Source organism: Candoia aspera, chromosome 5 (genome assembly GCF_035149785.1).
Source record: "Candoia aspera isolate rCanAsp1 chromosome 5, rCanAsp1.hap2, whole genome shotgun sequence".
Taxonomy (NCBI): Eukaryota; Metazoa; Chordata; class Lepidosauria; order Squamata; family Boidae; genus Candoia; species Candoia aspera.
The window spans coordinates 84796678-84821635 of NC_086157.1; the positions used below are offsets into that span (position 1 = coordinate 84796678).

At 35.4% G+C, this 24958-nt stretch overlaps 2 protein-coding genes across 4 annotated transcripts in view; one reads left to right on the top strand and one right to left on the bottom strand.

Annotated features, from left to right (window-relative positions):
• CMSS1 (cms1 ribosomal small subunit homolog) overlaps positions 1 to 24958 on the top strand; it is a 200592-nt gene that overhangs the window by 20941 nt on the left and 154693 nt on the right. The window lies entirely within an intron of this gene.
• Positions 1765 to 24958, bottom strand: part of FILIP1L (filamin A interacting protein 1 like) — a 57686-nt gene continuing 34492 nt past the window's right edge. Inside the window, exons 1-2 of one of the 2 annotated variants that reach the window (XM_063305615.1) lie at positions 18342 to 18440; positions 1765 to 4882 (exon numbers count right to left, since the gene is read on the bottom strand). In XM_063305615.1, coding sequence (XP_063161685.1) covers positions 2113 to 4821 — 2709 coding nt within the window. In that variant the 5' untranslated portion in view covers positions 4822 to 4882; positions 18342 to 18440 and the 3' untranslated portion in view covers positions 1765 to 2112. Of the gene's footprint in view, positions 4883 to 18341; positions 18441 to 24958 lie in introns of those variants that run through there. The other variant, XM_063305616.1, reaches the window with a different exon arrangement.

The window sequence follows — 24958 nt, forward strand, 5'->3', positions numbered from 1 at the left end:
GTTATTTGCCTGCTTGTATTGAAGCTAATTACATATTCTAATTGTTTATTTTTTAAAGTTTACATCTTTTAATTGTTGCATGATATGTCCTCTGGCTGTCATTTAAATCCCACATGGTCCCGGGAAAAGATGTAGCTGTATTAAAGAGTGGTGGACAAGTATGCCCACACTCCATAAAGTATCTTTTTGGAACCAGAGCTTAAGAACAGGATAGCCTTGATATTTATGCCCTCGTTTCTGCATTTGTCCATACGGTGTTCAGTTTCAACTGTTTTGGCTTATGTGTTCTAGAGTTGTTTGTATTCATTTGAGCAAATTAGTTACATATTGGATGAGGGTTTTTTTTTCCCAAAAAGGAAACTAAGAAACAAGAGCTGTCCTGGATCTCATTCAAGATCTGCCTGATGTATGTTCTGTTCCTACAGCAGCCGGCTGGACGCTTCTGGGAATCCAAGAAGTGAATGCAAGTGCAGTAGTACCTCTTATTCTGAGAGGCTTATTACTTGTGATCCTGGAAATTGTATATAGCATTAGTCATTAGCCATTTTTAGTCACTGAAACTTCATTTGGATAGGACATTCTGTATTCTGATAAGGCAGAGTGCATCCTGTATTTACTTGAGAATGCTTGCCTTTAAAATTCTTATGGATTCTTCTATAAAGATGACAATATATCATTATTTTTCTTTTTTAGAATTGTCATCTCATTTGTCTGTGGCCTTGAGTGCCATTTTATATCTTTGAGAATTAGGGTTGCTGGCAAAAGTGAATATGGGATCAGAGCTCTGCAGCAGAGTTCATACTTTACAGGCAGAAAGTCAGTCCCTAGCATCTCCAGTTAAAAGAATCAAATGCAGTATGATTGGGTGGCTCTTTGCCTGAGACTTTAGAGAACAGTCTTTCCCAAGTTGATGATTTCATCTCCTTGACTTCCCCTCCAGCAGGGGTGATAGCCATGATAGCAAGGAAAATGGGAGTTGATTTCCAACACATCTGGAGAACATTAGATTGGGAAAGGCTGGTGTAGAGACTACTGGGCTAGATGAATAAATAATCACATCTGAGATAGTTTCCTATATTCCTAGAAATATAGGGGTGAAAGAAATTACTGGCTTGAAGCAAGCTAGGTACTATTTTCTTAATTTATGTTTAAGCAGGAGAAACATTGATCTTTCATAAGTATTTTGCCAATTTTGTTTTGATGAGGTTTTGTCCCCCACAATTACTGAATGCATTTTGCATATAAAATCTTTAAAACAGCCTGCACTGAAGGCCATTTTTTTTAAATCAATAAGAGACTTCTCTTATCCTACCCCAGTCTTCCATAAGGTGTTGCCTTCTAGACATTGCAGGCCATGTTGGGTATGCTGTCTGGAAGTTCTGGGGTTATAGCTTTTACTTGTCTACAGGCACTAGGCTGGGAAAGACTGCTTAAACCAGATGATTAACTGCTTTTCAAATTATACCTTAGCAACCATCTGGCTCTCAGGTTGTTCCCTTAACTGGTAAACTGTTCTGGAGTCTCATTTAATTTCATGCATCATCATTTAAAATACATGCAATTTTATATAATGCTCAATCTGAAAGTATTTATTTGTAAACCCACAGCAAATCCAGCCAACTAAAAAATTAACAAACTGACTAAAGATTAAGATCTGTTTAAAAGATTAACAGATGTGACTAAAGACTAAAAATAAATATGCATGGTTTACATGCAGTAGTTCACACACACACAAGAGAATAGAAATGAAATGATTTCTGCAGGCAGTGGTTAAAAAAATATTTACTGTTTTATAATGTTAAAATGTTTCAGTGAAATAATTGCAGGCTGAAATAATGCCACTATTAAAAATATAAATACATAAAGTTGCATTTATGCAGTTGCAAGTCTAAGTATCTAACAGAAAATATACTTAATTGAACATATAATAGAATAATTGCACAATTCACATGATTAAAGAGACAAACCAGCAAGTTAGTTTTGTATGCTCTTATTGACACATGCAAAGAACTTGTCCCAAATTCTCATTAAGATTGTCCCAAAAATAGTCTTCCTGGGAAGGAAAGGATACAGTTGTGATAGTGAGATGTATGTCAGCAGAATTAGGAAAAGTCAGTGGTAGACACTACTTACTGTAATTTGTGACTGTCGGGGGAGAGTAGTTGCTGTTGGTGTAATAGTGATGCTGCTGGTGATTTTGTTGATACATTTACTTGGTGTTCCATTAGGAGTTCTATTGTCCTGCACAGGAGTGCAAGAGTTACTGTTTTTTACAGAATTAGGTATAGCTTGTGCATAAGGATTTCCTAAATGAATATGTATTTTATTATCCTCAGTAGTTATTACATTAGAGCTAGAACTGTTAGATCTTTGAAACTGCCAAGATGATTGCCTTTCGGGGGATACTTTAAAGACAGTATGTTTGTCAGCCATTTCCAGGGGCTCTGGTGAAAGTACCTGCTCAGGGGAACTTGCACTTGTCAAAGCCAAAGGACACATTGTTCTGTCAGATATTACAGAACTACATAATTCAGGTGCTTGAGATCTAGCAAAAGTGGTCATAGTAAGAGGTGCCATGGCTTGCTCTTGACCTGAGTAGCCATCAGGTACTTTAGATGTTATAGGAGTTAAAGATTCATTTTGAATTATAGTTATTCTTTGCTTTGATGTGCCACAATTGGGTATCACAGCTGTACTAGTAAAGGAGTGAGAACTCTCTGAAGTTGGGCTTGTTATTTCAAGCATGGCTGTGTTTTGCTCGTGGTCTGGAGTAACCTTTATATGAAGAGGCTGGCCTGGTGTGTGGCTTAAAACTAAATTTCTAGGCTGAATACAATTTCCATTTTGCTTGGCATAAATTCTTCCATTTTGAATGTGGCTTTCTTTGGACTTCATCCAGGGGATCCAAAGTTTGCTGTTATTTGCAACAGAAGAATTGCACTTGAAGGATACCATTGGTTCATCATCATCATCATCATCATCATCATCTTCATTATCACTCTCTTCATATAAATGTCCATTTATGACAGCCCGTTCCAAAGGAACTAGACTCTTGTAATCAGGTGGCTCACTGTCGACTAGTTCAGTTTGGACTTCTTTGGAGGCAACTTGTAAGTCAGAAATTCTCCTTCCGTTAAGACTCGGTCTGAGGCTTTTACTGAAACGCCTATACCTCTCCAGTTCTTTGTTAAGGGTTTCCATTTCTCTGCCTAATTCTTTGTTTTTATTTTCTTGGTGAGTAAGTTTCTTTTGCAAGATTCTATGGTCTTCTCTTAAACGACATATTAAATCTTCTGTTGCCATATATTCATGAATTTTCTCTTTCAGTGCATCTACTTCCCTTGAAAGATGACCTGACTTAGCTGTTTCTTCCTTGAGTTTTCTGAATAATCTCTGCTCGTGGTTGCATTCTGTCTTTTCTGCTAACTTATACCGTGCCAGTTCTCTCTTCACTATCTCAAGTTCCTCTGATAAAAATCTGGCTTTGTCTTGTTCATTAACATATCTGCGTTCTAAAGATTCAAATTCATCTTCAGTTTTCATGAGATCATCTTCTATGGCCTTCATTTCTTTAAGTTTATGTTTCAGCTTCTCAATTTCCTGGATTAGTTCTTTAATCTTGTTGTTTTCTTGCTGGAAAGTTGGGTTAGGTTTTGTTGTCTCCTTAAGTTTATTTTTAAGAAATTCTTTTTCTATGGCTTCCAAGGATTGGAGTTTTTTTCTTAGCAGATTCATCCTAGAGGAGAGATCATTTCCTTTCTCTTCCTCTGTTTTCAGTTTGTTTTTCAATTCATCTCTCTCCCTTGTGAGGTTGGACATTTTTTCTTCAGCATCATTTTTAAATTTTAATGCTTTCTTACTCTCTTCAATCAATTTTTCTGTGACTGACATAACTTTTTTTTGTTCCAACTGAAGGTGTAAATTTGCAGTCTGTACCTTTTCTTCTGTTTGCTTTATTTTTTCATTCATTGTTTTCCTCTCATCTACAAGCATTACAGTTAATGATTTCAGTTTAGACAAATCTTCCTTAAGTGTGAACTCTGTTTTTTCTAATTTATTCTCAGTGGTTTCAAGCTCTCCTATGCGAGCTTTTAGGCCATCAAGTTCCTGTGACAGCTGCTTTGTTAACATTTTTTCTTTTTCTAGGTTACATTTTAAAGAGCAACATTCTTGCTTGCTCTTGCTGAAAGCATCCTCCAGTTTCTCAAGCTCCATTATTCTCTTATTGAGTTTATCAACTTCTACTTTAAAATTTTTACTTTGTGTGGCTTCTTTTTCTAGCCTCTTATGAAGTTCTCGGCATTGTTCTTCCAGTTTTATGAGTTCCTCATCTTTTCCTTCCATCTCTAGAACTCTTTTCCGGAGCACCTCCACTTCAGACATAAGGGTAGAGTTTCCACATTCCCCTCTGTTGATTTTCTCCCTTAGATCTTGCAGTTCTTCTTCTGCCTTTCTTAAGGACTTGTTAGTTTCTTCAAGTTCATCAATCTGTCGACTAAGAACTGTTAATTTTAAGTGCAGCTGACGATTTTGGCTCTCTTCATTGGTTAATTTGGCCATTCTAGCTTCCTGTTCTTGAGAAATCTTTCTAATTTGTGCTTGATGTTCTTCTTCTAACCTGAGAGCTTTCTGTTCCTGTTCTTGGGCTTTTGATTCTGCGATGGAGAGTTTTTCATGCGCTTGTTCTGCAGTGGTGGTTAAATCTTGGATTTGTTGGGTTTGCTGGCTCAGCTCTTCTGTTAGTCGTTGTTGTTCATCCACTACCATTAAAGTGAATGATTTGAGTTTTGTTAGCTCCTCCTTCAGTTTGTTTATTTTCATGCAATTTTCCTTTTCTCTTTTTGCTTGATAAACTGCATCTTGTTCAATTAGCTTTTTCAATCTGAAAGAAAATGAAACTCAATTTCAGTTGTAAAAGTACTTAGAATATTAATAAAGAATTTTGTGCTGCAGGAAATAAAAACATCCAGAAGAAAGCAATGGCATACCACTTCATATCATTACCAAGAAAGCTACATGGATGTTTCCATGAAGTCTTCAGAAATCAACCTCAGTTTGAAGGAGACTTTACCTTATAGTGCTTGTGCGCGCTCTCTCTCGATATTTTATGTGTTTGTGTGTGTGTGTGTGTATATATGAGGTATTTTTTGGAAAACAGAAACATACATATTAGTTTTGTAGCAGTTAGGTACATTTTTCTAAATACAGAAACCTATTTATTTATTGCATTTATTTTCCACTAAAAGACCTTTGTACTTAGATTATATTTTGTAATCTGTTCCTTTACCTTCTTAATACTTAATTTTCTTGGTGCTGTACCTTGAAACTACTACTGCAATATTTTAAAGTGAAGGCATTAAACAGGAACGCCAGGTTGTCTCAGACGGCATTGATCATCTTGATTTATACAATTTAGCATTCAGAGCTTTGGGATGGAGAATGTATTAATATTTTATTGTAAACTGCCCAGAGTCCCCCACTGGGGGAGATGGGCGGTGATATAAATGTAATAAATAATAATTAATAATAATAATATCACTGGATTGTCTTTTTACTAGATAACTGATTGGGACCTGTCACTAACCTTAATTAAATGGGCCACTGAATCCTATTGTATTGTTTCATAGTTCTTGTCTTAATGAACTTGAAGGTATTATTAGATTGCTACTGAATCCATGAAAATTGAGCTACTTATTTTCCCAGTCTTACCTGTCCTACATATTTATTTTTGCATTAGTATTGCAGCTAATTATAGTTCATTTCCTTGTTATTATTGGTTCTATTTTCTCTTCTGTATCCAGTGGTATTGTATAGTAAAGAACCACTTTGATTTTTACAGAGAAGTGTTATTTAAATATCTGTAAAATGATGCTCTCCCAATGTGTTCTCATTGTTTTCAACTATGAAACAAAGGGGTTACTGCTTTGAAATGAGCTTTTCTTTTAGTTTCTGTCTCTTGATTCCTACTTATATGTTTTAAATACACACACAAACACAGACATTTTTTAATAAGCTGTTTTAGGGGTCACTTGGAAAATGTTATAAATACTTAAATTTAAAGAAATGTGTCCACAGCCAAGAATTCAATGACTCATATGTAAGCAACAAACAGGTGGTTTTGGCAATAAAAGGCACTCATGCTTGTGAACACAATAAATTTTTCCATTAAACTGGTGCAAATTCTTAATGTCCATATGCTTTACATGAAAACAATTGAATTGATAAGTAACTCAAATAAATGTACTCAAGTGGAAATCTTAACATATATTGCTTATGTTTTTAAAAAAGTAGTTCAGCACAGCTGTGGTTTTAATTTGGTATAAAATCAAGAGTATTCCTGGAAGAATTTTGTCATCCTACTTTTTCCAAAAGAAAATTCATTCAGGAATAAAAAAGGATAGTCTTAACATGATGGAAACATTTTCCTATTTAGTTAAGAAAAAAGATGATTGAATTAAAACCTGGTGGGAATTAAGTAGCTCCTTTTGTATCCCTGAAGTACATCTGTTTAAGAAAGAGGGAACTTATGTAAAATCACTTTGTAAAGGAAGCATGGATGATTCAGTTTGATTCAGTAGCTAGAATTATGGAAAGAGAAAGGAAAATATTGCTTCACTATGAAATATAAAGTCTAAACATAATGCTGTACATTATTATTGATATAATGTATTAAGTTTGTTTACCATATTAGGATTCAAGAATAACTACAATCCGTAATATTAAAAAGGAAGGAATGAGCAGTAAACAAAATTGAAAATAGTTGTGTTTTATCCCTGTCATTAAAGTCTTGTTCTTTATTTTTCCACGTGTTCAACTGAAGATTGGTGAGGAGAACCTGTTGAAAATTTCTTCAAGTGGTGCAGTTAAAATGATAGCAAGAGTAGCTGTGGACCTGACTCTGTGAAAGTCATTGTTAAAGTACCAAAGACATTTAGAGAATTATTACATTTTATATATCTTCTTAGTTTATCCATGATTTTTTATTTGAATAAGCTATATTTATTTACTTCTTATATATAACTATGATATATAATACAAAATAAATACTATAAATTCTCTGCAGTTTAAATTATTTTTATTTTGCCTTCACACTGTAATTTTAATTACCTTTTTAAAATGTAAACTAAATTTACAATGATTTTTTATTGATGATATAGCACAGAAATATAATAAAAGGAAATATGTTGTTTTTTTAAACATAATTTGGCAATTCAAAGCAGAACCAAGTGGTTAATTATAAAACTGGGAAATTTATTGAAAATTTTCTCAGCAGAGACTAAACTATTCATAGGTATTGCTGGTTATATTGCATTGCATTTTTAGTGGTAAATCCTCTACCTCTGGTTGATAGTTTGCTTGATGGTGTGAAATATTCAGTTGCTCATGGAACTAAACTGTTTTTATTAGTTGTTTATTTGGCTGGGTCTAAAATTAAACACATAATTGGGGTAAGCAAGCATGGGATAGGGAACTAAAGGAAGGAGACAATTGAGTAAGGAACCTAGATTTTGGCGAAGGACTTGTGGCAGTTTCTTTCAATGCAGTGTTTTTGTCATTCTGATGGAACAGCATGGGTCAAGATGCAGGGATGATTTTTAAACATCAATTTAAACAAAGTATATTTTTTTCTTGGAAACTTCTAGTTTGAGTGTTGGAAACCAAGCATTTAAAGAGTTCTAGCAAAAGGCATTCACTGAAGAAAATGAACATGCGGTAGCAGAAGTATTTATGTTATCACTCTTCTTCATTGGGTAAAACAACACTAAAAACACACTTTCTTATAAAGAAATCAGGATAGAATTGAGATTGTGCAAAGACTTTAATAAAATCTGTTAATGTGTTAGGAACCAGATACTTCTTAAGTCAACTTCTGAAGCTGCATGTATAGTAACAGTCTAATAAAAAAGAGTCACTGGATGGAAAAAAATTTATCCCTGAGTTTTGCACTAAGCTTTTGGGAGATACACATATTTACATTTGCACACATCCACATCTCCTATACCTATACCTACAGACAACCATTTTCAAATTCTTTCACCAAAAAAAGAGTATATCTTAATGAAGAACAGTAGAATTGTTGGATTTTTGCTGCTAAAATTACAATGTTCTCGCTGGAATGAAAATGGAAACCAAGAAGCTTCTCTTTTTCTCCCAGTTAAGGAAATAAAAATTCCACTGAAAAAGGAAGCATGATTTTCAGCCTTTAATTGGGAAGAAATCTGTCACTTCCTTCTTTTTCTGGTCCGTGGCAACTTCTGGATGTCACATACTTGCCTCCTATTTTTTTCCTTATGATTAACCCAAAAAAACAAAGTGAATGTGACAAATTGTGTACTCAACATACAGCAGTGTTCAAATTGGTTGGATCTCTTGTTTAGGTTATGTTGCATATTTCTAGTCCCTGTAGAAGCAAAAGGAAACTCAAATCCTAACTTAAAAACCTAAAGTGAAATCAAGCAGGAGAAGTATTATTCTTTACCTATTCAGCTTGGAATTTCTTATAAAATGCATGTTCAAATGTAATAACGGATCATGCCATTCTACAGAAGAGTGGTTATGTAGAGAGGAAAAGTAAATTTGATTTAATATTTGAAATGGTATTCTATCATAGACAAAGGTATTTAAAACTATTAGAGAAAGACTAGCCTTAGAATGGTTGAATGCCGGGAAACAATATGTAGGTAAAAAAGCTTATTTGAATCCCATTTCAAATTTCATAAGAGTACATTGGCCAGGTAAAGAAAGCTACATGGATTGTATAGCTAATATTTGGAATAAAAAACAGGCAAATTCTGGTAAAAGCAGTTCATAGAATTAAGTTTTTATAAAAAGAGACAATTTCAGAGACATGTATTTTAACTGCTTGTTTGTATAATCTGTTACAGCTACATTAGTTCCAATTATATATATAATATATAATATATTAATTATATATATATATATATTATATATATATAATATAGTAATTATTTTTGTGAGCCAATTGCAACAAAATTTCATTTTAATATGCACCTTGGTGTATAGTGGAATGACAATAAAAGTTTATTCTGTTCTGTTCTGTTCTGTTCTATTCTATTCTCCTTAGACTAAATAAACTAAATGATATTAGTTCCAATTATTATCCTTAGACTTTTTAAACTAAATGAAAGCCACTTCTACAGCCACAAAGCTGTACAGCAGTTTTGTACCACATTATATTTATATATTTAAAATATTTTGTTTATATATTTGTTTGCTACAATTTGAAGTCTGCCATTCATAATATATTATCCCAGCAATACAAACAATATAACAATATAAAATAGCTACCAGTAAGACAAATCTAATTGCAGATATGGGAAAAAACAAAATAAACCAAAATAAACATACAGACACATCATACCATGTGTAATGGCCACTTCATTTACAAGTATCTAGTGGGGCAAACGGGTCTTAAAAAGTGAAATTGGCACCTAAAGCCTTTCTTGAAGTAGAACATTCCCTATTACTGTCGTCTTTTCAGAGAATATCTTACATCATCATTTAACATTTTTCACCAAAGGTAGAATAATAGGATACCTTTCTATACTGCCCAGATCTAAGGAGACAGTCTTGCTGGTATAGAGAAATGAGTTCTTTTAAATATTCAAGTTCAAGGTTGATTAGACATTCTAGGTCAACACCTGCACCTTTATTTGACTTGGAAATGAGTAGGTAACCAAAATACTGTAACTCTTTCTGGATCAATAACTATTCCTATCTGCCACATTGACTTATGAAATAGGAGTTTTTGGATTATTTGAAAGGTGTCTATATTTCTTTAGTACTGCAGAAAGTATATCTGTTTACAGCTAATATTTGTATAAGGTCTTTATTTAAAGCATTTCTGAAATGCATGCTTCCCTTGTTTACAAACAGCTGGCTTGAAGTTCTTGTTATATAATATTTTTAGATAAATCTGTAATATAACACTATTAGTGAAAAGGATGGTAGGTTACAGTCTTCTTACCTTACTAGTAACCCTTACTGAATTGAGGGAAACTGAATATGTATTGATTTAACTTTGACGATTCCCAAAAAGGCTCAGGGCAGCTAACAGGGTCAACATAACCCCCCCCAATCCAAAATTCCAAGGACATATTGAAAAATGACAAAATTAAAAGAGAAAGAAAAATGTCACACACCCATAAACCCCACCTTCAATTATAGCACACCATCCTCCTGGAAGATTCTGGCCCTATTTGATGTTGCATGGGTGGATGAATGCAGGAGAAAGTGGTCACTCAGATGACCACTGGAGTCTGGAGCCGTATAGGGCCTTAAATGTGATGACCAGCACCTTGAATTGCACATGTAAGCCAACTGGCAATCAGTCGGAGGTCACTCAAATATATCAGAACGTACCTATAACTACCTGGCTGCTGTATTCTGCATCAGTTGTAGATTCCAAATGCTCTTCAAGAGCAGCCTCATGTACACTGTGCTATAGTAATCCAAACAAGAAGTGCTTGGAGCTCGAATGACTGTCTACAGTGTCCCCCCAGCCTGGAATGGCTCCAGTTGGTGCACAAAGTGAACCGTGCAAAAGCCCTTCTAGCAACAGTTGCCAACTGGTCTTCAAGCAAGAGCTATGAGTCAAGGAGAACCCCCAAAGTGTGGATTATCTCTGGGTGGAGGAGTACAACCCCATTCAGAATCAAATACTGCGTGAAATTTATCTGGAATCATTTAGGACACACATGCAAAGCCACTCTGTCTTAGAGGGATTCAACTGGAGCTTGTTCCTTTCCATCCCAATCCTGACAGCCTCCAGGCACTGGGTTAGAACTTCTACCACATCACCTTTTTGGCCCAGGGATGAAATGTACACCTGTGTATTATAAGCATTTTGATGGTATCAAATCACAGGCCAGCAGATGACCTTCCCCATGCAGATGTTAAAAAGGAGTCAAGAGCAAGAATCCCAGAGCCAGTTCTCGGGGTAGATTTGTCCTCTTCTATCATCATTGAGTGAAACCACACATTCAGGAATAACCACTACAAGTCAGTGTCCCCCACTCCAGTCCCTGAAAGATGGTCCTTAAAGATACCATGGTTCATATATCAAAAGCTGCTGAGAGATCAAGGAGGGCTAAGAGGATTGCATTCCCCCAGTCACCATCATTGCATAGGTGACCTGCAAGCACAACTAGTGCAATTTCCATAACTTGGCCTGAAACCTGGCTTCCAGGAATCCAATAATCCATTTTCTTTAGGTCTCTCTGCAGTTGCAGTTCCATCACTATCTCCACAACATTTCCTTATAAATAGATCTAATGTCCAAAATAATGGCGTCAAGTGATGACTTCTTGAGCAGGAAGTGCATCACAGTTTCCTTCAGTAGTGATGAAAACATATCCACACTCAACAAAGCATTGATTATTACTACCACTACTGCACAGTCACCAACACAGTGCTGCTATATGTATCCCGCTCTTTCGGGAGACAATAGTAGAATGTCTGCAGACAAAGTTAACTTGTTGGGGGGAAGAATTGCCCACATCAGCCCAAAATGGCTTGTAAGTTTTGGTCTGATCTCATCTGTATTGATCACCTGACCTAGATTTTACACCCCTTGCAGCTGCATCAGATCTTGTCATCTAAAGGGAGAAAACACTAGTTTAGTACAACTAACGATATCTTAAGCTTTCCTCACTCATGAGCTGAGAACAAGATAAAGGCAAGGAACACAGCAGGAAAAAAATGTTGCCAGGCCATTTTTGTACTATGGCAAATGGGAAGTCCCTTGGTTGCCTTTTGCCCATCAGCCATGCAGACTTCAGGAACATACTTGATCTAATTTGGTATTACTGTGGATCATGCTTTGGTTATAAGTTAAGCCCCAATTTTAGAAGTTTGTTAAAAAGACTTTTAATGAGTGAGCATTAACTGTTGAACAGAAGTGCTACCTTATTTCTTCTTCAGCTTACTTGGTAATTGTATGTGTATGAGCATTCTTCTTGTCTCCTTTTTCTATCTCATAGGCAGATTGAGTTTAGGCCAGAAAAGCAGCAAGTAATTTTATTTAGAACAGTCAAAACTGGAACTCACTTAACTTTTACATCAGCCAGGAAATTACTGTTGTGCAGATGGAAGGCTAACAGGAGGAAATGGAAAGATTAGACACTAGAGATGTGGGATGATGGTCAGAGTACACGACTATGAGGAAAGAACTCCTGAGTTCTAATTCATCTAACTTTGCCTTCTTTGTGCTAAGATTAAACTTACCACTTAAGCTTTTCCATGTAATTAGAGAACAGACTGACTTCATCTTGAATATATTGTCCTTATTCTGGTTTATTTATATATGTTATGTGGTTGGTTGACTGACCAAGGGTGGCCAAAGCTCCTGAATTTTTTAGTATTAAAAATTTCTTTAGTTTTAAACAAGCCCAGGAAATTCTGCTAAGGTCTTGTCAGTAAAAGCCTGACATTGAAATGCTTAAAACATTTTCTATAGAATCAATGGTCTTTATAAGTTATCTCATGTGATCCAGTTCTGTTACTAGAGTTGTAGCAATGGGGAAACTGAGGCCAGCCCAAGGTCATCAACTTTGTTGATTTGAGAGGACAACTTTGAACCAAGAATTCCAGGTAACGCTCTGCTTTTATTCTGGGAAAAATATTCAATTGTAATTTGGCTTTCACACTGGGATATCAATAGCATAGCAGCTCTTTAAATTAGAAGTAATATTTCAAAATATATATTGTTTGCAAACTGGAAAGCTGGGAATAGTCCAGCTAATAGCTTCATCCTTATTAAGAACACATTTTTTAAAAATGGTTAAAATCTGAAAAGTTTTTGAATGTTACTTTTAGCATATAGAGACAGTTGCTAATAATAGTGTTTCTTGAATTGTGGCAAACATGTTTGCAAGCTACTTAAATGGAGGGGTTAAGAAAAACCAATACAGTATTTGGTGAGCTCTGCTTTTGCTCTGCAAATTTGTCTTTTTATATGTAGTAACTTCTGTCTTTGCTTGCAAAACTATGGATTTCTACCTGAATCATAAGTTTATGACTTTCCTGATTTGGAAAGATGATTATTCTTTGAAAAGGGCATTGGTACCCTGATTCTAAATGTACTTGCATGACCTGTGAGCCCCGGAGAGATCAAGGAACATTGCTTCACTGTAAATGTTCTTTGGGCAGTAAGACTATGTACAGATGTTCCACTGAGTAATTTTCTGAAGTCCCTTTCAGTATTTGCTTCAGGTATTAGTATGCTTTTCTGGATATTGTTGATAACTTAAGCAACAATGATACTAAAGCAAAATAGTCAATAGATCTAATGTTGAGACTTACCTCCTTTCCTAAATTAGCTAATATTTTTGGATGAATTTGAAAATGGCTGTTTGCCAGTGACAACTCATTGTGATGCTCACAAGGGGTGTACTGATCATAAAATATTATTTTACCAGAACATTTTCAGGAACTAGGTGTACTTTATGCAGTTTGTGAAAAAAAGAAAAGTATAACCACTTTTTCTGGTGGCCCCAGGTGCAGAATCAAGCTTCAGACACAGATGGTCCTGTAACAGCAGGAACTCCCCTTCTAGTCTCTTTCAATTCTTTTTTCCTGTGTATCTGTTTAATTTCCAAGGTCTGATAGCAGCACTTCAAATACCTTTGTCTCAATACTGTTAAATTGGTCTTTACTCCTGCCCTTGAAAGTGTGCTCTGTGTTTGGAATTACTGCTAACTATGTTGGTAGCAGATTTAGAAGAATACATCACTGGGTATGGAGAACCTATAATCCCCCAGATGTTCCTAATTCCTATCCCATTGGCCATGCTGATTAGAAAATGTAGCTCAGTAACATCTAGAGGTCCATAGACTTCCCATGCCTATTTTAGGTAATAAATGGACCAAGAGATGATGATTTTGAGACTTGGAGAACACTAGAAAGGACAGGATAGGTGTGTAAACTATGCCATACAGGCTAAGGCATATTCTCTTAGTTTAACTTGTTTTACAAAGTTGCTGGGATAAAATGGAGGGAAATTGTGCAACTTATATTTTGCTCCTTGGAGAAAAGGCAGGAGCTAAATGTAAGGATTTCATAATTTATTTAATCAGGCTTTTATTTTAAAGTTGAGAGCAATGAGGAATTGTCATTATCCAATGGCAATGATGATATTCAGCTTTACATCTCCACTCCTGGCCAATTAAGTGATGCTGTGAAGGTCCTGTCTAAGTGCTTGAGGCTGTGGGGGTTGGCTGGGGAACAACTGGCTTCAGCTCAACCGAAGCAAGACTGAATGGCTTTGAGTGTTGGGGCCCCCTGGTTTTGGGGACTTTCCACTTCTTGTTCTGGATGGGGTTGCTCCAACCCAGACAGAACTTGTGTGCAATTTGGGGGTGCTTCTGGACTCACGGCTCCTGTTTGAGGAACAGATGGCAGCCCTGGCCAGGAGGACCTTTGCACAATTATGTACCAGTTGTACCCATTCCTGGACCAGCAGGCCCTGCTTGTGGTCACTCGTTCCTTGGCCACCTCTGGTATGGTTTATTGCAATGTGCTATACATAGGGCTTCCTTTAAAAAGTATTGGAAGTTTCAACTGAGGCAAAATTAGGCTGCCCCTCAATTGGCTCATGTTGCACCTCTGTTCCGCGGGGTGTATTGGTTGCCAGTTTGCTTCAGGTCCAATTCAGGGTGCTGTTGATAACCTATAAAGCCCATCATGGCATGGGATTGGGTAATTTGAGGGATTGCCTCTCTCCAATTTCATCTACCTGTCTCATCAGGTTCAGCAGGAGAGATATGCTCAGAGTCCCATCAGCCAGTGAGTGTCATCTGGTGGGGCCCAGGAAGAGAGCCTTTTCTGTCGTGGCTCCCATCCTTTGGAACATCATCCCCCTGTAGATCAGATTGGCTCCAACCCTGCTGTTTTTTGTAAGGCCATGATTATGTGGCCCATTGGGCATGGGCACCTAGGACGGGTAGAGCCTGTGCAGTGGTTGTACTGAGTGTTATTGATGGATGTGAGAACACCCCAGCTGTGGGTTTTGTAGTCTGGTTTTTTAATGGTTTTTTATATTTTTTATTGTTCTTAAACTGTAGTTTTTGTATTTTGGCATTTTTATATTGTTTTTAATTGTTTGTAAGCCACCCAGAGTCATATATTTGAGATGGGTGGCTATATAAATTGATACAATAAACAAAAATGGAAATGGGCTTGGTGACACACAAAACATTGCCATTATGTTGGCTTGTTTATCTTCTTTCCCTTGGATTCCTGCCCTGTATTCCTTTTAGGTGCAAATAGAGCAGTAAGATAGATGTTTAATAATATGCTTTTTGGAATGAAACCCTTCCACACATGTTCAGTTACTACATTTTGCATTAGATACGCCACCAGTAAAAAAGCTTGAAACTACTTGGAACTACTGTAGTGATAACAGCTTTTTAAGTGCTCTCTTACTTTCTTATCTTTAATATGCTTTTTAGTCAAAGAACTGATTCTTACTATTAAGCATGCTTAAAATTAATCTAGGAAAATTGTTTTACCAAAATTAAGGCTGTAACCCTATACTCAATTTCTCAAGATTAATTCATTGCATTATACATGATTTGTATTTGAATCAAGCATGACTTGATACTAATAGGCTGTATTATGACAGCCTTTTAAAAAACATGAAAGAATTGGTTACAATGTGGGGCAAATCAATCTCCTTCAATGAGTAGTACACCAAGGAACACTTTAGTTGTTTAGTATTAAGTGTGATTCAAACTTACACTATGAAAAATAGTGTGGGAGATGAAATGAACTAGCATAATTTATCATTTTACTATTGATAATCTTAATATCATAGCATTTTAATATTGATTAAAAATAGAAATGTTATTCATCTAATAGACCACATGACTTAAATCCACACCATTTATTGTAGTATTAATATAGTAGCATTGCCATTCCTGTCCACAGTCTTTCAAGTTTCTATCTTTCAAGCTTCTGTGAGCATACCAGTCTATAAATAAGTACTGAGTTGCTGATAGTTACAAAGATTGTGTGGATGTTCAATAAGAATTATTGGAATGGGAATTACTGCAAAGTAATTGAATTGTGCTGTACTGTATAGAAACAGAATTGGCATGATAAGCAATACTTAAGCTCCTCTGATTTGTCTGGGAGAGAGTTAAGCATGTGTACAAATCTCTCAATGAAGTAAGTTGGGCAGTGAAACCAAATACTTAAATATATCTAATATCTTTTAATATGGTCTAAAATTATTTATTGATAATCAGAATAAGTCACAAAATAAACTTTATCAAGTTTCTGGGTATCCAGTTGTTTTAGACTGCAATTCCTACTGTCTCCAACCAAAATAAACATCAGCCAGGATTGATAGTAAGAATTGTAGGCCTACATTTCTGCATGGCACTGAATAAGGAAAAACTTGATTGGTAGTTTTGAAACTGAGTATGTTGGTAAAATTCTAAAAACTGATGAAAACCAAATAAGCCCTGGTATCTGAATGGAAACTTTTAATCATGACAAATAATATGTTTTATAACACTTCTACTTGTTGATGTATTGATTAAGTAGAGTGATTTTGAATAGGATAAATACAGTTTATTCCATTAGTGCTTATATTATATAGTAATTATTTCCATTTCCTGTTTTCAAAAGTTTTTAAACCAGATGACTAGGAGAAAAAAACGTTTTCAACTTGCTTTCTTAACAAATCAAGCTTTTAAAAAGTTTTCTAATTTATCCTTTATTTCATTTAGTCTGATTGTCTTTATTTCACAGGATGTCCTTTTCTCAATCCAATGAAATATTTCTGTAAATTAATAAACAGTAACATGCTGGATATATTTTGTAAAGTAATTAATTATATAAGTTTGGGGCCATCACATTTCATGGTTTTACAAATCCAACTAAAACATGGTGGCTACATTTAGAAGAAGTCCCTTGAAAAATAATATACTGTCTTTTAAAATCCCAGTTCTTTTGAATTAGTTGGTTTTGAAAATCAGTAAAGTGAGTTGCTCTAACCTCCAGCAAAATAGCCTGAAAGGACCAAAAGAAAATGGGGTTACTATTCATCATTAGATTATTAGTTTTAAAATCCTGGAAACTATTGCTTTACATTTGGTTAATTCATGAGATAAAGGTGTCATCATAGCAGTGAATGAGAATTTCACTCTGACAGTTAGGTATTTAGAAGATTTTATTAAACAATAGATTATGCAATTTACTATTATTAAAAACAAAAACTTTCTATATTGTCAAACAGTATACATATTCTTGAAGTTGTGTACATTGCAAGCACATCCTTAATAAACTCTGCCAAGCTAGCTGCTGCTTTCCAAAATACTCTGCTGAATTTTTTAAAGTTAACATTGCTTACACCCAATTACCTTTGTGGGCCCAGCTGTTGTTGTTGTTGTTATTATTTCAAGAGATCTATTTTCATGAATATATAGTTGAGAAATTTTGTATGTTGTAAGATAGCTACTGAATATGGAATTGGAAGAATTACATGAATATATAAAAATATAATCTTCACATGTATTCCCATCCCCGCTCCAGATATGCATGTCCAACTCAGTTTGCTTCAGTCTTAATCTTACCATGAATATGTAACTGCTAATATATGAAACACAATTCTGTACTGTTCTCTGAAAGACACTGACTGACCTTAGTGCCAGGTAGCTGAGACTGATAATTACCTTGCCACAGCATATGTTATACAGAGAAGAAAAAGCGATTTCCAAAATAACATCACTTTCTTGAAAACCATTTCTAGTGTTAAAGATTTCTCTCATATGAACATATACAGTAAATTTTAAAAAACGAATTAAAATTATAACAGTAATAATTGCCTTACTGTCAGTGCTGCTGCCTTGAGTATAATTTACATTTTCCAAAGTTAAAGCTACCAAAGCTGCTCAAAAGCACAATAAGCCTTAGTGAATACGTGTTTCTACTTGCCTATTAATATATATTCTTTAACATGTATCAAAAGAATTGCTACAACTTTCTTTAAACCATTACAATGTCACTGAGTCTTTTTCCCTCTTTAAAATGCAGTTATGACTCTGTCCAGCACACACTTGGAAATTATGTGTAATTCCTAGCTCTCCCCTGTCCTTAATTTAATGCTTCAGTTTTGGCTTGGAATAACTTTTTAGGCTTAGATGGAGAACAGGAAAGTAGTTTGGTATCATGACTGATCTCAGCATTAAGTCCAAGAGCTGTGCTGTGAAAATAGCCATTTATGTTCTAGATAATATAAAGCGAACCAACTGAGTTTTGAAGCAAAATGCCTATTGGCTGCTAAAAGAGACTTCATCCCACAATTTCCCTCTTACCTTCAGCAAATGCACTGAAGAGCCCTTGACTTAATTGTTGCTCGGTAGTGTTCGGATTTTGATTCTCTTAGGCATCAGAGATGTGAGCATTCCAGCAGTTACACGAAACAATGAGAGAGAAACTCTCTGCTTGCCCAAAGCCTATGAAGCATTACGTCATGGCAGTACCTTATAAGGAACTCTATATTGTGCAGCCTCATTCTGTATTTAGTGTACTTTAGAGATAGCCAGAACTACAAATATACGTGTGTGTGCCTGCGTGCATGCATATTCATGCATGTGTGTAGTTTTTCTGGCTTCAAATACTTTGGACTCTGCGAAACATTTCATGTGTCAGACTGATTTGTGGCCAAAATGAATGCATGGAAAAGTTTAGAATAGTTTCTTCTCACCATTGATAATAGTGAAGTGGTTGCAGAGCAATATTTTAATTTCTTTCTTTCTTTCTTTCTTTGCCATAAAACAATTTTACTTTTCTTTTCTGAGTTATTGGGGCGGGGGGGGGGACACCCAAGCTTAGCTGGCCTCCTCTGAGAAAAGTATGAACACCAAGCCTTTTTTTCGTTGTGTTTTATTTCCTGATGATGTAACTAGAAAACAATTCTTCAATTATGATGGGAAGGCCAGATGAGAAACAGGGGTGTGTTGTGTGTAAAAGTGCATGCACTTTTTCCTTTTAAACCCATGTTTTACTTTCTTTCATTTAGTATATTTAGGATTCTTACTTGGTTGGTATTAACGAGGTTTTACAGAGAACATCGTTTAATCTATAATCAGGAAAAAAAACACAGAATAGGCTTAAATTTACAGGGAGATTTCTTCTTGGGCTTTGACACTACATTCTGTTGCTTTGAAAATGGGGGAAGTCTGCAAGAAAAAGATTGTAGGAAATTCGTTGAAGGGATTATTGGATTAAATCCTCTACATGTTAATGAAAGTTTAAAATAGTATAAAAGAATTTTAAAACCCTATAAACCGTGTATACTGTACTATATTCTATATTGTGCTCTGCTAAATGAAGTGGGCTGAATCACTGAATTTCAGTTTTTTACAATACACAATATTTATTAGGAATATGTTATAATAGATTAAATTGAATTTACTTCCCAATAAAATGGATTTAGGATTGCATTCATGGTTGTTTACCTATACATATTTTAATGCTCACATAAACACTGAAAACTGTATGGGAAGTTCCAAAGCTCAGAATAATACTATTGCATTGGGACTGAAGCTTGACTTTCTAAAGATGGTTCATATTGTCATGAAAATATGGAGTAATTCTACTCTATTATGTCTTCTGTGCATTATTTTTTAAATACAGTATCATACTTAAAAATGGAGTGTTTCATAATATTCTGGAAACAGGGTTTTGAATGGCAGCTTCTCCCAAGCAAGCTTGTCTATGAATCAGATGGTTATTCTCTTGCCTCCACCTTTGAAGAATAGATTGGTATCTACCAGAGAGGGTTTTTTTTTTTTTACATTGCAGTGCTGTAACAGTAGAATTCTGCCCTCCACCATAAATTTTAACTTGTTCTAGGTTTTAGGCATCTGCGAATACAGAGAATTATATTAATAAGAGTTTTTTTCATTTATCATAATACTGTTCTATTGATTTAGTATTTCATTATGACTTATTGGTTGATTCACGGAGAAAATTTGAAAACTTCCTAGTGGAAAATAGGATATACATTTTAAAAATAAAATATAATTAGGTTAATTGTTGATTATAATGATACAACGGTTCTGGATCCTCCTAATGCTAGCTTTCTCATATTATTTGCCCTCCCCCCCATATGTTGTGTATATATTAACATAGAGAATGATTTAGCATTGTGAAGAGAGAATTGACTCCAAAGGTATAAATGTGGAGAGGACAGGAGTTGTGATCCTTCTAATCTGCAAGGAACTGGCCACTGGAAATGTCTTCCAGAGAGAACTGTTTCAGAGAATGTGCACCCTAATAGTAATTCCTCACATACAAAAGGAATTGGAATGGGTAATCTCATATTTGATTTTCTGAGTTATTGAGTGAATGCAGGTCAACTGTATTGACTTTCCATAATTTCTAATCTGAATACAGATTATAGTGCATAGTGGCAACACTTATGTATGCCATAAATTATTGATACACTGAATACTTTGCATTTCAGTTTAATGCAATCATCAGAGGTTACTGTTTGCAGCTGGCTGACAGAGCAAATATTACATAATGCTTTAAGACAGGAAATGAAGAGCATGTCTCATTAATACTGAGGGAAGGGTTTGAATAAAAGTTTCTTGAAGTAAAAACTTTAGTTGTGTGTTCATGTCGTGCATCTTTTGGGCTAACTAAAATAACATAAATTTTATGTTCCTGACATTTGTTTTTGCATTAGAAAAAGTAAGATAAAATGTTCTACTCATTGTTCTTCGCTATTCAATGTGCATTGTTTATTTACTGAATAATTAGATTGTTTACTTTATTTTCCTTTTTTAAAATTGAATTTAACAGCTTTCTGTTGTAAAAGTGACTATTTCATATGCAGACTGAAAAGACAAAATCCAGAATAAAAGATAAAGGCAAGCCAGGAGGAGGGCAGATAGGATTTCCCTGTGGCATTATAACAGAAAATTATATTCAGTCTCCTGTTAGTTCTTGCTAATACGAGTTTTGTTTTGTTTATAGACCCTATTACTTTAGGAATGTAGCCTTCAGGGAACTCTACGTTCATTCTTTATGAGCTGGGAGCATCTATTTATCAGAAAGGATAGCAAGATGCCCTCATTTATTTGGGATGATATGGCTTTGCATGAAGATCCTAAGTTCAGGGCACCAGGATGCCTAGACACTCAACTTGAACTTATGGTTTCCCTGCTTCATCTAACCTTTTAATTAACTAAGAGTCTTTTAATTTACAAATAGTGCATTAGAGATAAATGCTGTGAAACAAAGCACCATTCTTCAGTTACTTCTGTATTTCCCATAATCTTCTGAGCTTCATTTAAAGCCATTGCTTTATTTGGAAGTTCTGGACATTCCAAAAATGACAAAGGCCAGCTAGAAGGAGGGAAGATAGGAAATGTAACTGGGGTAGAATAGGAGGGGTTGTGGAAGACATGGATATGAGGAGGAGTAAAGAAACAGCAAGAAACAATTTGCCTGAGCTGGCAACCCCTGTGGGGTTTGTATGTTATCTGTATCTTTCTGTTCTTTTGGAGTGTGTTTGGGCTGGATTGGTGTTATGTATGCTTTGCTGTTGTGTGTACTTTGTGTGAGTGTGTCTTTCTCTGAACATCACCAGTTTGCCTTTGGAGAAAGAATTACGTTGTATTTTTATAGATGTAAATATGTGACTCTACTCGGGATTTCAACCAGTTAATTGATTGTGTGCCATCAAGTCAGTGTCAACCACATAGATTTTCTCCATGATTGTCTGTCCCTAACATGATCCTTCAGGTCTTCCAATGGTGCAACTGTTACTGAATCTATCGACCTTGCTGCTGGTCATCCTCTTCTTACTTTTAAAAAAAATATTTCCTCTTTTTAGTTGGAAAATTGGCATTTGACTGCTCATGACTGCGAAGGCAGCCATTGGTGAATGGACACCTTCCATTTGGAAGTAATTTTGTTACAGCCTTCATGACATGTTCTCAGAGTTTGAAATGTGTGTCCTGGTCCAAAAACCTTTGTGTTCTCTCCCCTAACCTGATAAAGAGCAAAGAGACTATGTATGAATGTTTGCTTTTCCCAATTCAGGTGTCCAACGAGTTCTTTGGGAGAGGGACAGACTATATTTTGTATCCTATGCTAATTATTCACTACCAAAGAGTTGGTTGAAATTATTATTACTATTATTGTTTTTAAAAAGGGAGCCACATTCACATACAACCAGGGGTATGGCTAAAGCCAGGATATCTCAGGGATAATTTTCCTGAATTTTTTGTCAAAAGTGATTCATAATGAAGAACATCAGAAAAATCATAATAATATAAGCAAAATTTATAGATGTTTAAAATCTAGAAGAAGGCAATAACACACCTCTTCTGCATCATGCCAAGAAAATTACTTGCCTGTGTCTGTGTAAGCTTGACTTGAAGGTAATTTTGCTATTAAAATCCACACAATGTATTTCTGCAGTTACATGTATTTGTTCATGTAAAAAAAATGCCATCATTCAATAAAGCTTCCAGAATAATTAGAAAACAAGGCAAAATCCAAAAATCCAAAATAAAATCTTGTAGGTTAGAGAATATTTCAGTTGCTATGATCCAGTCCAGAGAAATAGCCAAGCATTAAGTTCAGAACTATAAATAATTGAAAAGCATGGTGGTATTTTATTAGGTTTATAGTAATACTGTAAAAGATCCAAATAATGTTATCTATTTATATAGAATAGATACGTTTATTTTCTACACCAGAAATAAGTCAAACTTTGTCAAAACTCTTCGAGGACCTGTCTAGCTGTAAACTGGTTATGACTGGCATTCACTGGTAGGAGTTTTAGTGAGAATTATCTAATCGATTCTCTGTGTGATGACTGCACCACTCTATTACCATTAAATCCAATTCATATGTAAATTCAGTAGAAATTTTTTAATGGAAGAAGCGTACAGAATGGCAAAAAAGTTGCAAATGAAAATTCCCGTGCTTTCTCTAACTTAAACAGCCCAATGAGTACAAGATTCCCCTCCCTCGCTCTGGTATGCAGCCCCCCTTTCGCTCAGTTCATGCCAGTCCCTTGGAGGTGTCTGCAATGGCTCAGCCAGTTGACCTTGGGTATGAAAGATAGTCCAAACATGCTGTCTTCTCACTTCTGAATGTTTCCCCTCCCCTCCCCTCTCGATTCTCAAGCCTCGACATGTGTTGACTTCATTTATGCATGCAAGTCCAATCAGATGTTCCGGGAATGTTTGATCAGGGAGCATGACACTCTGAGCAGTTGGACTTCATCTTCAGGACAAGGAATACTGAAGGCAGTTATGACTTCTTCTAACTATATCAATCCCATTAGTTAAGATAAGTGTAAACCAATCGCTTCTACCCACATACATCCATGCTTACTACATTAATCTTTATGACCATTTGTTTTTGTAAATAGCTTTCCGATATTTTGGCAATTCTCTTTAACCAATGCAGTGTTAGAAAGACCAAGGCTCATGCTTAGGTGTCTGTTCCCCTACCATTACTTCTCACACACAGACTCACTGGATTATAATGAGTATAAAACAAGGAAACAGAGGAGGAAAGGCTGGACAGAAACTGTAATAATATGCACAGAGTTCTCAGGAGGAGATGAGAAACAAAACAAGCCGCTCACTACCTGTATGGTAAATAATATACTGTGTCATGATTTTTTTTCCTGTTTTATTTTTTTTAATCTTTAACAAACATTGTATAATACATGGTATGTAGGGCTTCCTTTCTATCTGTTTATGTGAACCTCATATTTAAAAATGCTACATTTTCCTTTCAGATGAGGCTTAAATTACAGCATAATGATACAACGAAAAAAATCAAACCTTACAAGGTACTGGTTTAGGTATTGTTACAGAAATGGTTCCTCTTGTTTTATTGAATGCTGAGGGTAACATCTTGACATTATTGTAAAATTAATTTTCTTTCTTGAAAAACATTTCTAAAGTAACTTGATTGATAGCATCTACTTCTATTTCCCATTTAAACAATACATACATCTGATTTTAATATTTGTTATATAATATTAGCAAATACTACATTTACTGTTGAATTTTTCAGTCCTGTAGCATCAATGTCATCATTGGCAGTGGCTCTCAAGTACTTCTGGCAGGAGGCTTTTGGCTACCTACGTTTCTACACTGAGATTGCAGTAATAGCATTCAGAACCATCTGCCAGTAATCTGGGTGTTCCACCACTTTGTTTCTATTGGTTGAGGATAGGTAGGTAAAACACAGTTTTGTCTGTTAGCTAAGACAGAAGAGTTAGAAAAACAGTGGGATCTTACAAATAAGCTGTAAGAGGAAAGGCACTATTTTAGCTGCTGACTCCATCTAAACAATTCCTGTCTCCATAGTAACTAATCATAGTTTTTAAAATATTGTTGTACTTGTAAATATTATGGCAGGATAGAATACCACAGAATCAGAGAAACTAGAGCTAAAGCCTGATTAGGTCATTGCGACCCTTGCGTGCCAACACAAAGTTGCTTTTTTTTTTTTAAACTATTTAGCCAAGTTTATTTCATCTACTCAGTGCTTTGGACTTGAAGGTTTTATTTTTGGGGTAACTTAATTGTAGATGAAAGTCTTCTGCTCCATGGGGAAGTATGCGCATTGATTAGGAAATAAGGAGCATGTTAGCAAAAAATCTGCTGGTTTTTTTTCTTCAATCTGTAGCTAGGTACACAGATCACTATAAGTCATATATTTTTCATCAATGTTTGTTCAATAAACCTCAGTTGGGTATATACAATGAGGTAAAACTGAGTGTGCTATAGTTTTGTGTGATGTTTTAGCTGCCTAAATTCCTACACTGATGTTTGATAAAGTAGACCATAGCTTTCTTCTAGATAAACTGGAACGATGTGGGATGGATGGTCCCACTACCAGAAGTATTTGCAGTTATATGCACAACCGTAGCCAATGCATTGTCTTT